Source organism: Musca autumnalis, unplaced genomic scaffold (genome assembly GCF_047663935.1).
Source record: "Musca autumnalis isolate F117 unplaced genomic scaffold, ASM4766393v1 scaffold_5, whole genome shotgun sequence".
Lineage (NCBI taxonomy): Eukaryota > Metazoa > Arthropoda > Insecta > Diptera > Muscidae > Musca > Musca autumnalis.
In genome coordinates, this window is record NW_027412088.1 from 129,048,217 (window position 1) to 129,064,809 (window position 16,593).

The 16,593-nt window shown below is 32.6% G+C and overlaps 1 protein-coding gene across 1 annotated transcript in view; it reads left to right on the forward strand.

The window, feature by feature from the left end:
- The window catches only part of sli (slit guidance ligand), a 135,310-nt gene that overhangs the window by 98,000 nt on the left and 20,717 nt on the right, over window positions 1-16,593 (forward strand). Inside the window, 7 exon segments of the mRNA XM_073955494.1 lie at window positions 10,858-10,929; window positions 10,993-11,064; window positions 12,512-12,583; window positions 12,892-13,035; window positions 13,114-13,349; window positions 13,426-13,567; window positions 13,680-13,823. Of these exon segments, the coding sequence (XP_073811595.1) occupies window positions 10,858-10,929; window positions 10,993-11,064; window positions 12,512-12,583; window positions 12,892-13,035; window positions 13,114-13,349; window positions 13,426-13,567; window positions 13,680-13,823 (882 nt within the window).

Genomic DNA, 16,593 nt, shown 5'->3' on the forward strand with positions numbered 1-16,593 from the left:
ATATTGTTCTACCATGTATTTTCACCTTGATTCCTTGCTCCCGATTTCAACTAATAAAAGCTTCCTCAGATAGGGACCTTCAAAAGTTTTGGTCAAGCTATCATCCTTTTGAAGTTTTTGAGGCCCTGGTAAACACAATATGCACTGCATTTTTATCAATTATCATATATAGATAGTATCACTACGCGATAAATGTGGGGAAAGATGCGACAGAGGTATTGATTAGGTGGATTCCATATATTATTAAATTTATTACCAACAAATCAAAGTATTTCCTCTCCACAATCGCCCAAAAACTCAATTTTCTTTACGAAAAATTACGTACGGAAACAATAAGCCGAAATTTATTCGCGAGTCGGTAAACAAGTCGGCGCGCCGCCGCCGATAAGCTGATTAGAACTGAGCCAGCGAGTCGAAAAAATTGGCCGGCTTCGTTGTCTGCTCGGGAACATCTAGCAAGGCAGTAATACAACTGTGGCCCGCACGATACCCAGACTGCACATCCCTTAGGAAAGACTTTTGGTGAAGATATTCTGTAATTTGTTTATGAAGAATTTCCTAAAAGATTTTGGAGAGGTAACATAATATCCCAATTGGGCGAAATTCTTTACTCGACTTGGCGACAAGAATAATCTTGGCGTATAAACTTGGGATCAATCCCATCAGGACCAACAGCGAGATCTAATTTCATCAAAACATTTTAGATTTTCATTGCAAGAAACAATTTCCTCTTTGTTTCTTGCAATGAAACTCTCAAACTTTCCCTCGTATAACCCATTACAAAGTAATGTATACAAACTACTTTGTGCGTTACCAGTATGTTGAAATGTAATAGGTTATCTCTTGAACCTTTTACAAGAATTACTTACTCTACTTATTACTATATAATGAGTACGGCGGCACAGAGCGTGTGTCCTACTACAAAACTGAGATTTGCTCACCTTCGGCAAACAATTTTTGTTACCAAACTTTTAAAGAGTTTATAATGCACATGTAAGCGTTTAAACAACCTTTAAAGTTCGTACGCGTGGCACAGTGGGTAGTGTGCTTGGATACAAATCAGAAGTTCACAAGTTCAAATCCCGGAGAGAACCTTAACTCTTTTCAAAAATAAGACATGTTTTTTTAGCTTGTTTTTCAACTTCTACTGGTCATAGATAAACTAGTAATTCAGTTCACATGCCTTTGATAGCAAATAGAATTTTAAGCAGTTACGACTAGCAAAAATTTCTATATGGCAAGCATGTTTTACACCCAATGTTAATTCGTTATACCAAAGTGTCGCGATTTCTAAGAAGTGGTTTTCCAGATCTCAAAAACTTTTAAGATTCATAAAGGAAAGAGTAGTAATAATGTCGAAAATAGAAGATTCTTGCAGGTTTTGGAACAGATTAAAGTAAAATATATTAAATCGAAACTAGAGTTTGCGACGTAGGTGTCCGGATAATAGCAACACAAATTTTGATATTATAAATGAAAATAGGCATTTTATAATGTTATTTTTATACGTTTTGCCATATTTTGACATATTTACTTATTTTATTAATTATTCCTGTACAACAAGATAAAATAATTTTATAAGTTAAAGTACAGGATTACACTGTGCAACATTTTAAGGTGATCTTGGACAAACAATTCGAGCTAAGGATTTTTTGAAAGTATAGACCCAAACGACAAGAAACCCTAGTTGGGTTTTGTTGTGTCAGATCCAGCTCCGATTTTATGGCCCCATCTAAACACGGTTAAATATTGAGTTTTTAAAGAAATTCGGGGCTATATCTCTGAAACCAATGCGAATCTTCTTCTGACCTCTGAAGCAAATTTGCATATAAGGACAAGAATAAAATATTTGCAGAAATAATGAACTCGAAAAACTTCATTTATTGCCTCAAATTTCAAAATATATGCAAAAATTCCACAATTGTTATTCATTTCGCACCTTATCTCAAAATTTTCTTTTGGAAAAATATTCCCTGGAATGTAATACACAACTCTTCAGAACATGTCATTGTTGTAAAATGCCTCTATGTCGTTGATTTCAGTACATTTTCAACGATGATTTAATAAAAATGTTAATAATGTAGTGAAATCCGAAATGCGAGAATAAACTGTTGGTGTGAACTGTGTTTGAAATACGTGTTGTAAAAGAGAATAAACTGTTGGTGTGAACTGTTTTTGAAATACGTGTTGTAAAAGATATGATGCAAAATAACGCTGAAACAACATGAAGTAAGCATTTTATAGTTTCAGAATGTTCTAAAGAATTGTTATTTGGAAGATTTTTGCAAAAAGTTACTTGGTTCAACTCCCAATACTTTAGCCGATACTGACCAGAATTTCAGCAATTACGTAAAATGTTCTATATTTTATAGATTTTGATGCCCTAGATGGAGTTTAGGGCTACAATATTGCTTTTGATAAAAGCAATGATAAATGATAAAAGCCTAATAACTGCAAAAAAGTGTAGATTTAGCCCGGTTTATATGAGGCCATAAAATCCAACTGGATCTGACAGGACAAACCCCTACTAGGGATTTTGTAGTCTAAATATGTACTTTCAAAAAATGCATACTAGAAGTTGTTTGCATTTTCAGTGTTGCATAGTGTTATTGGTGAAGATACATATCCTTATGATCAAAATATATAGTTTAAAATTTATAAATAAAAGAAAATACAATAATATTAATAAAAATTAAACACAAAATGTATGCAGTGAACTAAAAAATAAACAAAAAAATAAATAATAATCTTTATAAATAAAAATGAAATGTCGTTCGTTGGTAATGGCATCAGTTGAGAACGGCTGGACCGATTTGGATAATTCTTTTTGTGAAATGTGTGCCATAACCCGACTTTTTGACCACACCCACTTTTTATACCCTCCACTACGTTTGTAACTACTCGAAATAACCATTGTAGACCCCACAAAGTATATATATTCTTGATCAGCGTGCAATTCTACATCGATATAGCCATGTCCGTCCGTCTGTCCGTCTGTGGAAATCACTCTAGCATCCGAACGGATTGACGTAGGTTGATGAAATTTTGGGAAAATATGTTATATTTATGTAGGACTTTTGGTATTGAAAGCGGGCTATGTAGGTCCACGCTTTCGTATAGCCCCCATACAAAATGACGCGTGATGCGTCGTCGTTTTAAGGAATTTTTAAGATATTTGGACCATTTTACCACCGAATTGGTTGTAATTTGGTACTTTGTGTCTCCAGAGGCCAAAAAATATTCCTGCCAAAGTTGGGTTATATAGGTCCTCGTTTTGGTATAGCCCCCATATAAAGTACGCGTCATTTTAATATATTTTGAATGTATTAGACCCATTTGACCACAGAATTGGTTGTAATTTGGTATTTTATGTCTTCAGAGGCCAAAAAACATTCCTACCAAAGTTGGGTTATATAGGTCCACGTTTTGGTATAGCCCCCACATAAGGCCCCTAATAAAGTACGCGTCATTTTAATATATTTTGAATGTATTAGACCCATTTGACCAAAGAATCGGTTGTAACTTTGTATTTTGTGTTTCCAGAGGCTAAGAAACATTTCTACCATAAAATATTTATATAGGTCCACGTGTTGATATAGCCCCCATAATACAATATCTCCCGATTTTCGGTATTTTGAACGTTTTAGCCTCATTATCACACCGAGATGTCTGAAATTTGGTATTTAGTCTTCTTTAGGCGTATAAAACTTTCCCCTAGAAATTTGTATGTATAGGTCCACGCCATCATATAGCCCCCATAGAACGGTACCTTCCGAATTTCGGTATTTTGAAGGTTGTGGCCACATTATTCCACCGAAATGGCTGAAATTTGTGGTGGAGGGTATAAAAAGTTCGGCCCGACCGAACTTAACGCTTTTCTTACTTGTTTCAATTTTAAATTTTTATCTTTTCTACAAAAACTACTGAACCGATTTTCCTGAAATTGACAGGGAATGTACAGTGATGACCCCCGTAAAAATAGGCTACAAATTTATTTGAATTTCGGAGTGGGCGAGGTAATTCTCCTATTCCCTATTTTTTTAAAAATGCTATATCTATATATGTAAATAAAAATCTAAGGTTGCTCGTTAGTAATGGCATCAGTTGAGAACGGCTGGACCGATTTGGATAATTCTTTTTTTGAAATATTCGCCATGCAAAGAAAATTTGACTATGCCCACTTTTTTCAATTTTAATATTTTCTACAAAAAACCACTGAACTGATTTTCCTGAAATTGTCAGGAAATATACAAGGATGGCTCACGGTGATGCATATTTTCTTGAATCTCGGAGGGGGCGGGGGTACTTCCTTCTTAGAAAAACGTATATCTTTATGAGTAACAATCAAATACCGTCATAACTTTTTACCTTTTTTCAATTTTCAATTTAATTTTTTCTGCAAAACCCGATTTCCATCAAATTTGCAGCAAAAGCTTAATGTTTGCCGTTGGTATGTATATTTTATGAATTTCGGAGGAGGTGGGATACCTTCCTTACGCGCTTCTTTTAAACGCTATATGTATAAGCCAAACTTATGATTATATCGGTTTCAGCATACATTTTGAGAGGCAATGGCGTTGTATGTACCCTAGGTACATATCTGAAGCCAAAATATATATGTTATATCTTGAAAACTGATGACCACGTCCACTCTATTCAATATATTATTTTTCCAAAACTACTGAACTTAATTTCATGCAATTTTCAGGAAATGCTATATATTTGTAGACGAATTTCGGGGGCTTATTGTTTTATAATTGCTATATTTTCTAAACTTATAAATGCATCGGTGGTTGAGCCCGACGATCCAGAAAAACTATATATTTACAAATTACATTTTTTTAACTTTTATAATAAGATCGGGTGCCACCATGGTACAATGGTATGCACACCCGCCTTGCACGCAGAAGGTCGTGGGTTCGATTCCCCGGTCAAGCAACATCAAACAATTTTCAACGGTGGCAAAATACCCCACAGTAATGCTGGCGACATTTCCTGAGTATTTCAGCCATGTAAAACTTCTCTACAAGTGGTGTCTTAAGACACGCCGTTCGGACTCGGCAATAAACAGTAGGTCCCATATCATTGAGCTAATATGAATCGGTGTGCACTTGTGGAACAATTATTATTATAATATGATCGCTTTAGTAAAAAGAATAGGGTTATGACTTTTTTATAACCTCATATCCCTGTATGTCATTTTGATGAGTTTTTACCTAAGATTACATAAAATCTCAATTATAAAGTGATTCGATAAAAAAAGCTTCCGCACAAAAACTTTTAAAGTTTTTATTTTTCAGAACTTTTGAAATTTTTTGAAGTTACTGTAAGCATATTTAAATGACTTACCGGTTGTTTCTCACTAATTTTGTCATTATTGTTAAACTTTGGACTTTTTATTGTCTTCTTATAATTGTGTTTGGCTCGAGGTCATTTAAAAAATAAAAACAAGATTTTGTTTTCGATTTTTAATATTTATTTTTCCAATTTTGGATCATATCCTATGATCATCATCAGGGATTTTAACTTTAAAGGAGAAAAAACAATAACGAATAGTTCTAAATAAATATTAAGGCAAAAACTTTACCAATTTTTATAATAATTACACTTATTTTTCTTTTTTAGCCATACATTTTATGTTGTGTTCACGTTTGAGTTTCATTTTCAACTAAGTTTTTCTGAGCTTTTCAATTATGTTTCTATAAATTGGCGCACAGTGTTCAGTATCAGTTTTATAATTCATGCGCTTTTCGCCAGGAATATTAATTATATGTAGCATTTCCAACACATACCTTCTTTTGTAGTTGTTCTCCTGCGTTAATAATAGCCTATATGTTCTACAGGTTTATTCCTCGCCGGATTTGTGACCACGTATCCTTGTTTTAAGCTTACTTTTTGTAGTACCAACAAATACCTTCTGGCATATGTTGGACTTGTCACCATTGCAACAGATCTTGTACACGACGATTTTTTAAAATTTAAGTGGAATAAAAGTGATTTTAGTTATTAATAGGTAAGTCCATATTTACATTAAGCAATTTTACTTGCGGCAATTGCCAATTTGTCGGTGAAAGAGAGTGTTGAGAGGCAAAGGGTTACCATATGCCTCACCTCTCTCTCCTTCAAACTGACAATTGCCGCAATGAAAATTGCCTAATATCATTGGTGTCCAAAATAAATGAGAGAGAATTGATAGGAGAGTAATGTGCCTTTGTTTGAATTCGTTATTCTCTGTTGTTACGACAACGTGCAGACGTCGACATCAATGCTAATATAAATATGGACTAAAAGACAACAGATTTTTTTCATTTCATAGAATTTAAAAAAATTCAAAGTGGTTAGTGCGGAACCGTTTTTTATATTAAAGAATGTTATTTTAGGCATTAATAGCCAAACATTCATTCATTCTCATTACAGGAAACAATGCAACCAAGAAGGAAATTTTCAAGTTATAGTATCTTAAACGAAATTTATGAATTTAAAGATATATTCAAGAAGAATTCCATGTCAATTGGATCGTTAAAATCGGTTAAATACGTACAAAACGTATAAAAATAACATAATGTTATTTGACCATATAGTTAAGCCCTCGGCACATACGGTCCATTTAGTGACACGTTGGGACATGTGTTGTCCCAAAACAGTTAAATTATGTTTAACTTTAATGCGTCAGCCATGTTGTTGTTTTTCAAAAAACTTGGCATCACTTACACATTTTTCATGTGGTTGTTGCAGCGCGACGCTCAACGCACCGTATGTGCCGAGCGCTTTACATTACATTAGCTTCGTTCCAGAAATAAAAAGTATTTACACATTTAACACATTTGCACATTTTTGCCAAATTGCGTTCCTGTAAAAAAAGTTGCAAAATGTTCATTTCTCTTTGAACAAAAATGGTGCTGAATAGTTTCACTTTAGAAACTTTTTACATTGGCTGATACGCCGGCTTTGGCGTTTGTTCCAGTTTTTTTTTTACGTTTCTGCCATGGAAAAATGTGTATGTGGACACAGTTTACTATTTTGACACTTTTATCATTAAAGGAGTACTGGAACGAAGCTATTATGTTAAATTCAACAAAGACATAAATACAACAAGATAAGACATTTTTTTTGCTATCATTCTTCAGTGAATGGCTTTTGAATTCAAAGACATAAATACAACAAGATAAGACATTTTTTTTCTATCATTCTTCAGTGAATGGCTTTTGAATTTAACATAATGTTATATTACGATATGGTGATATAACATTTTTTCTTTTATACATTTTTACGTATTTAACCGAATTTACCGATCCAATTGACATAGAATTATTCTTGAATAGATCCTTGAATTCATAAATTTCGTTTCTGATACCATTACATGAAATGTTCCTCCTTGGTTGCGATTTTGAATTAACTGCAACCTGTTAAGGGTAATGTTTCTATACAAAGTTTCGTAAACATTTTTTTGTTGCATGCATTTTGTCTAGTCTTAGTTGTATTTACGTCTTTGAATTCAAAAGCCATTCACTAAAGAATAATAACAATGAAATGTCCTATCTTGTTATATTTATGTCTTTGGTAAAATTTAGTAAGTAAAAGAACAAATCTATTATTTGAAATAGTCAAGGCGTATAACAAATAAGACTAGAAAAAATGCATGATACAACATCTCAAAATGTCAGAATTGGCGTTTGAAACATTTAAGCATGATAACGACGAAATGCTGACGACGAATATTCCCTAAAACTTAGTATTTTTTCGTCTCTAGTATAGAAAAGTTCTAATGTACGCTCTTTTCGAAAACACTGTGCAACACTGAAAATGCATACAAATTCTAGTGGGCATTTTCTGAAAATACATATTGAGACTACAAAACTCCTAGTTGGGTTTTGTGTTTTTAGATCGGGTTTGGATTTTATGGCCTCATCTATAACAGGCTAAAACGACCCTTTTTTCCATTGATTCGGGTTTTATCTTAGAAACTAATGAGAATTTTGCTTTGCTGTTCAGAAATATGGTAGTCCTAAAGTAGAAGAAATTACGTGTCAAATAGCGCATCAAATAGAATATAGGAAAGTTTACATAACTTCTGGAATTTCGGTTAGTAACAGCCAAACTATTTAGGGTTGAACCAAGTAACCTTTCGCAAAAAATTCCAAATAATGTGCTCAGCATTTCCTCAGAAACTGTAAAACACTTATATAATGTTGTTTAGGCGATATTTCATACCAAGGCATATTTATATAAGGTAGAAGTGACAATCAGCTGTATTCTTACTTTTTTTGTAAATTTAGTTTTCAAAATGTAATAGGATCTACCCATGAAATTTCGAAATTTGCTACATTAAAATACTGCTTTCATCCTAAACGTGTAATAAAAATGCCCTACGACAGTTCTGTATTGCGATTCTCTAACTCATTTTTTGCGTGAACGATAAATGTCGGTAAAATTAAAACGCAAAATTATGAATGAAAAGTTCAAATAAAAGTTCACAACACTGTTGCTATAAGTAGAACTTTACGACTACTTTCGTTTGGTCGCTAACTTACCGAAAAATATCGTTAATTACCGAATTTATAAGCAATTTAGTTTTACCGTTTTTTGTCGATAACTCAAAAAATGTGTTAGAGAATCGCACTACTGAATCCTTTATATTTACATTTTGATTCAAATTTTTTCTATTTTTGGGGAATTTAAAATGTATTTATGTTTTTCCTGAGAAAATTTTTGGAACGACCCTATAATTCAATATTTTCTTTGACAATTAATTTTCAATAACAACAATGTTGTTTTTGTAAATTTTTTATTATTTTTATTTTATTATTTTTTAATTATTTTATTCATATATTTGAATGCATTGTCGATATATACTCTGTTCCAGAATCTGCGAGAGCTACTATTTTTTACTCCGATAACAATTTTTCCTTTATGTTATCGAAAAAAATAGTAAAAATTAGTAGATTCTTGCAGTTCTGGAACAGACCAATATTTATCAAATTGTAGTTGCAAAATATGTTAGAAACAACGCGATAGAGGCATTTTACAACGATAATATGTTGTTTATTACATTCCAGAGAAAATATTCCCAAAGATACCATTAAGGAAAATGTAACTGTTTTAGAGATACCTTGCGAAATATATACAAATTACGGTATTAGATATATAGATATATTATAAAATTTGAGGCAATAAATGAGGTTATTCGAGTTCGTCATTTTTCCAAATATTTTCTTCTTGTTCTTATCTTCTTATCTACAAGTTGGCTGCGGATGTCATGGAAAGATTCGTATTGGTTTCAAAGATTTGCTTTGAAAAGTCAATATTTAATCAAGTTTAGATAGGGCCATAAAATCCGAACCCGATCTAACAAAATAAAACCTAAATATGGTTTTTGTCTATTGGGTTTGTACTTTCATAAAAACCGCATTAGAAATTGTTTGTACAAAACTATCTTGAAAATGTTCCACAGTGAAATACAAAATACTGGTTCATAGACTACTTAAGAATAAAAATCAATGCTCTATATTTTCTCATGGGCGAGTAAATTGAGATATAACCTTTGACAATTCGTTTAAAACGAATCAACATTTTTAGTTAGTAACTAGGGGTTTACATACCTTAGAATCCACCACAATAATAACAATTTTAAATCCAAATCCAATACGATTTTGTTAACATAAAAATTCAATAATTAAGACTTTTTAAATGACTCCAATATTGCTGAAAGTTTTTCAATACATGAAGATTCATATCCTTAGTTATGTCAGATTGATCCCTTTACGTATGTTCCAAATTTTAGAGAAATTGTAAAATGAGTCCTATTTCAAAATTGTTCAAAAACCATATCAGCATGGTATCTTAACTATGCATAACAAGTCCCATACATTTTAAGCCAATTATAAGAGAATAATTTGCTCATGTGCTAGACATTAGATGTGTCTTTTTACGTGATAATTAGTAATAATTATTACTAATGTTGAAGATTTTGACAGTTGTATAAAGGAAAAGTTGCTGAAAAAAAATGTTTCAGAAACATTTAGTAAGTAAAAAGACACACCTATTATGTGTGTCTTTTTATTTACTCAATGTTGCTGTCAAAATCTGCAACATTAGTAATAATTATTACCAATTATCACGTATCACAGCTATTATCATCTGTTTTCCACAGCAAGTATTATACAATGGACGAACCCCTTAGTAAATTATCTACTAATATTAACAAAGGCAAAAATGACATTTATGAAATTATGTATACTCGTAGAAACATCACTCCTTTTTTCTCGCGATCTGAATAATAAGTAAGATCAAATCATTCAAAATTTAAGGAAACAGTCAACTACAAAATAGTATGATCCAAATAAACATCTTTCAAGAAATTGGTTAATTTTCCATTACACACAGTGTAATTTATAATTAAAAACTATTTTACTTACTATTTTTCTTCACAAATCCATCATGATGCGTATCATGGTGTACAACATAAATACGAGTACTTCATCCCTGAGAAAAGGGAGGTCGCCCTCTTGGTAAGCCGGAATGGTATAGTGAAAAAGTGATTTAAAGTAAAGAAATCAACATTATTACTTTTATCTACTTCATTTTTGGATTCAGCTAAATTTGGGGTCTTATGTTGACATTTTTACTATATAGTCCCATTATTGAGTTTAAATAGCTTTTTACTTCATCATTTTTAAAAAGTTCGACCTAAAAAGTTCGAAACTAAACTTTAAGCTACATATTTTTAATTTTTTGTTTGTGGACAATTTTAGAAGTGAAACTAGAAAATAAAGGAACATCCAACAAAAAAGATATATAACTTCCAAAAAATAATAAAAAAATATTTTTTGTTAACTTATTATCTTTACTTCTTTTCAGAGATCTACAAGGGAATAATATAACTGTGATTTTTGAGTCTGATTTTCAAAGATTAACCAAACTCAGAATACTGTAAGTATGATGTTATATGATATTTTCCACAAATGTTAAGGAATTTTCTTTGTATATTTGCAGACAACTAACAGACAACCAAATCCATACAATTGAGAAGGGTTCTTTGCAGGATTTAATTTCCTTGGAGAGATTGTAAGTTTATTTCCTTGATCAAGAGCATGTTTAACTAATTTGTGTGTGTTTAAAGAGCTTCTCAACAACTTATGTCCCAATTTTTTTATGTACATACATACACATGTACAATAGTGAGCAAGAGTCACAGTACACCTTTTTGTAACAGATTACAACAATATTTTTTTAATTTATTTGTATTCAACGAATTTGCATACCGCCCGTATACATTCGTTACAATTATTATTATTATTTTTTTTTTGTTCGAATTTACTTATTTAAGAAAGTTCGAATTATGGAACTTACAAATCAATTTACAAAAATATAGGATTTTTTAAATTTACAATCACAAAAACCGAAAACGAATTATCGAAGAATTATCAAAACCAAGTAAATTTATTTGTTATAAGTTGATAAAAGTCAATCATTTTGGAATTATAAAAATGTGACACTCGCCATGCGTGAAAATGTATGGAACATTTTTCCAATTGAATTAAAAATAAAATATTTTTTACAAAAAAAATAGATAAGGATTGCCATCATGAAAACGCGTTTTTGTGATCGGCGTTCATTGGGGTGACCCAAAAGAAGGCCTACCGTCTAAATTTTTTCCATTTCATCCAAAAACCTTATATTTGAAATTTTATTACCATCGGTTAATGTTAACCAGTAATTTGTATGGTGAATTTTCATGAAAATGCAAGGCCGCATTTATGAATAACTTTACCAGTTCAATGTTGTGACTAAAAACGAATCCTACAAAAATTTGTGTAAATCGGCTCGGGTTGACAGTCCACTATTTTTCTTAAATACAAGTTAATAATGAGCTCACTGAAATAAATGGTGATCGGTTGATTTGTTTTAGTTAGAGTGAACATCGCAAACCGCGTTAATAAAAAGAGTGTTTCGTAGACGGACAATTTGCCGTAAAACTAGGTAATATTTTTCAACAAAAAAATCCGATAGTACATTAAGATTAGCTCTTGGTTAAATCAGATAATCATGATCAAGTCCCATGTGTTTTGATTGACGACTTCACTCCAAATTAAACACACATGTAAAGGTATCCTCTAGGGTACTACGGTTTTTGCTGTTCCATAATTCAAACTTTTTTAAAAATCTATATTTTAAAAAAATGTCTATACAATTTTATATTTTCTGTGATAGTTGTACTCCAATGACCTTTGCTGAATGACCATAGAATATATATAAAAGTTATACCATTGGTGGTATATTAAGAATGCATCGTTTTGTTCTTAGATTCATTATTTCATATTTCAGTATTCATTACTCAAATTGTTTGTAGCGGTAGTGGACTCCGTAAACTATTGATTTGGTAAAATTTTGGATTAGAATGCAATTAATGTGATTGTTTTTTCTTCGTTTTATTTATTTTTATATACATTTTGCTTACTTTCGATTATCTGCACGCCACTCTTCACATCTTTACGCATTTTTATGACTGCAGACGCCTAAATAACAATCGACTAAAGGCAATACCTGATAACTTTGTCACAAGTTCAGCGAGTCTTTTGCGATTGTAAGTAGTTTTTTAATGCTATGGGCACTCTGCATAAGCGCTACTAGGATTATCGTGAGTTTGAATGGGGTCTAACAATAAATTGACTGCTCAAGGATCTCGAGTTATTCAAGAGTTCTCGAAAGCAATGTGCATGTTCACAGTGTTGTTAGGCGCTGCAAATACTCGATACTAATTTTGTTCGTTTTAGTTGAGTGCTTGTTGAATGTTCTTTTAGATTTTCTTTACATACCTTATGAATGCATTGAATTGTGGGGACATTTATTCCCGCAGGACTAAAATACATTTTGGTTTTTCTTTTTAATTAGGGATGTGTCTAATAATGCAATTACGACAGTGGGCCGAAGAGTGTTTAAAGGAGCGCAGTCTTTGCGCAGTCTCCAGTTGGACAATAATCAAATCACCTGCATGGATGAACATGCTTTTAAGGGTTTAGCTGATTTGGAAATACTGTAAGTACAAAATTATTAGATAGAACTGTCTCATGTAAAATGTTCTTTCATAAAATTATCATTTATTTAAACGTACAGCACACTCAACAATAACAATTTAACTTCGTTGCCTCACAATATATTCAGTGGATTGAATCGACTGCGAGCGCTTCGACTTTCAGACAACCCACTTTCTTGTGATTGTCATTTGTCATGGTTGTCCCGATTCTTACGCAATGCTCCACGTTTGGCGCCGTATACACGGTGCCAATCGCCCTCTCAACTAAAAGGACAAAATGTTGCTGACTTACATGACCAAGAGTTCAAGTGTTCAGGTAAATATTGACCAATATGTCAAAAACTTACCAATGGATCTAGTGACAATAAAAACAATAACTGGTTTATTTCCAGGTCTTACTGAACATGCGCCGCTCGAATGTGGATTAGAAAATAGTTGTCCCCATCCTTGCCGATGTGCAGATGGAATTGTTGACTGCCGCGAAAAGAGCTTGACTGCTGTTCCGGCTACACTTCCAGAAGATACCACTGAATTGTAAGTACAAACTAATCTACCATAAAAATATAATATTCGTTATTTATGATCAAATGTGTGCTTACATTCAATATATTTTATATATATTTTTTATATATATGTAATTTTATAGGCGACTTGAGCAGAATTTCATTACCGAACTTCCACCAAAAGCATTTGCAAATTTTCGACGTTTAAGGCGAATCGATTTGTCAAACAATAACATTTCAAGAATAGCTCACGATGCACTCAGCGGTCTTAAAGCTTTGACTACACTGTAAGTATTTCCATTTGATTTGTGTATACCATCCATATTTAGAAACATTTATTATTTTTTATATTATTTTGTCCCTATATACAAAGACATAATAACAAATACATAAAATTGTAAAGATTGGACAAAATACATATGCAGTTTAATTTTATTATTTGGCGATATGAGGCTTTTGTATATACCAGTAGTGTAGTGTTTTGTATATACCAGAATATATGTATGTATGTTGTATGAATGGCTATTAACCCATTAGCTCCGAGATTTTCATTCGAGAAAATTACTTTTTTTAAAACAATTGAAGCCTTTTTTTAATAAATAACTTTTTTCTCTAAAATTTATAGTTTTCCTGTAGTCGGGCCTATTCTAACATGACAATCCCTTGGTTTTTGGTGCAGAAAATAATCTTACTACATACCTAACAAATCCCTGAATTTAACATTTATGATTAAATTTATATTACATATTTAGGGTTTTCATCCAAAATATTTTAATTTTATAAAATAACACTATGCAACATTGAAAATGCAAACAGCTTCTAATGGACATTTTCTGAAAGTACATACTGAGGCTTTAAAAACCCTAATTGGGTTTCGTGTTATTAGATCGGGTTTGGATTTTATAGCCCATCTAAACCTGGCTAAAACGACCGTTTTTCCCTTATCGGGGATTAATAAAAAGAATTTTACTTCGCTGTCTTCAGCATCATTATAGCCCGACAGTAGAATAACTTACGTGTCAAACGGAAGAACTAGAAAAACTGCACCTAGCGCATCAAAAACGATAAAATATATCGATGTTTACATCATTTCTGGAATAAGTGTCAGTAGCAGCTAAACTATTGGGAGTTGAACCAAGTAACCTTTTGCAAAAATTTTCCAAACAATGTGCTCAGCAATTCTTCAGAACATTCTGAAACTCAAAAATACTTATTTCACGTTGTTTAGGCTGTATTTCATATCATACCTTCTACAAGACATATTTCAAGCAGACTGTTTAGTTTCATATTTGAGATTTCAATATATTTATAAAATTTCCTTTGAAAAATGTGCCAGAAATAGCGTTATAGAGGCATTTTACAAGAATGGAATGTTCTAAAGAGTTACGCACAACATTCCAGCGAATATTTCTTTCAAAGAAAAGTTAGCGAAAAATGTAACAGTTTTGGAGATATGGTGCGAAATATACGAAATAAAGGAATTTTTCGATATATTATCCATTGTGAGGCAACAAATGCAGTTTTTCGAAGTGAATTTTTATGCAAATATTTTAAACAAGATTCGAATTGGTTTCAAAGATATTGCCTCGATTTGCTCTAAATTTGCTTAGCCATGTTTAGATGAGGCCATAAAATCTGAACCCGATATAACAACACAAAACCAAAATACGGATTTTTGTCGATTGGTTCTGTACTTTCATAAAATCCACATTTGAAGTTGTTTGCACAAAATTACCTTGAATATGTTGCACAGTGTAATTTAAATATTTTTTAATTACTTGCGGTTTAGGCCTAATGCGTCGAAATGCATAGACCAAATGAAACTTTATAAGGATGGAATGACAAATAACAGACAATATTATAACAGAATGAAAAAAAAAACAAAAACATAATAGCTCACAGACATATATGTATATGGTAAAAACCAAATTTCTTCTCTTCGGTTTTTATACCCTCAGCATTTATGCTTTCATACGGGCAAAATGTGCCTCATCGAAATAATGGTTTTAAACCCCAAGAATGTTTGGACGAAATGTGTTTCAGACAATTTGGAGTCGATTTAGCAATGTCCGTCTGTCTGGCTGGTGCGCACGATAACTCTCAAACTGATGAGCCGATTTGATCCAACGTTTGGCTTTCGTAATATTTTGTCCAAACTTAGTTTAAGTTCGAAGATGGGCCCAATCGGTCCACTCCTTCAGGTACCTCCCCCACAAAAGTTCTAAAATGTTCGGAAAATTTGTGCGCACGATAACTCTTGAAGGGAGCAACCGATTTGGTCCATACTTTCCACATCCTAAAATTTTTACCAGTCATAGATGGGGTTCCAATATGAACTCAATCGGTCCACTCCTTCGGGTACCTCCCACACAAAATTTCGGATAAGTTCAGATTAGGACCTGCTCTCGAATCGCTTCGATTTTTGTTGCAACAATTTGTATTCACTGGCTGCCATACGACGTTACAAGTTTCATCAGGGGCAAGTCCATACTTCCTGAGAAAATAACCTTAAAGATGCAAAAAGACCCTATGACAGCATGTGTAGTGGTTGGAGAACGGATCTGCCGATTCGGTCCAAAATTTGGCTTTCATAATATTTTGTCCAAACATAGTTTAAATTCGAAGACAAGCCATATCGGCCATATGCGCACGATAACTCTTGAAGGGAGTGACCGATGTAATCCATACTTTGCACATCCTAATATATCTACCAGATATAGATCAGGTTCGAATATGGACTATTATTGTCTACTCCTTCTGGTACCTCTCACACAAAATTTCGGATAAGTTCACTTTAAGATCTGCTCTCGAATCACTTTGATTTTTGTTGAAGCTATTTGCATTCACTACCTCCATTACGACGGTAAAAGTTTTTTCAGTGGCAAGTCCATATTTCTTGGGAAAACAGCCCGAAAGTTGTAAAAAAAAACCCTATGTCACCATATGTGGCGGTCGGAGAGCACGATAACTCCACCGATTTGGTTTAACATTTGATCTTCGTCATATTATATCCAAACTTAGTTTCATGGGGCAATACCGGTCCACAACTACCGGAAC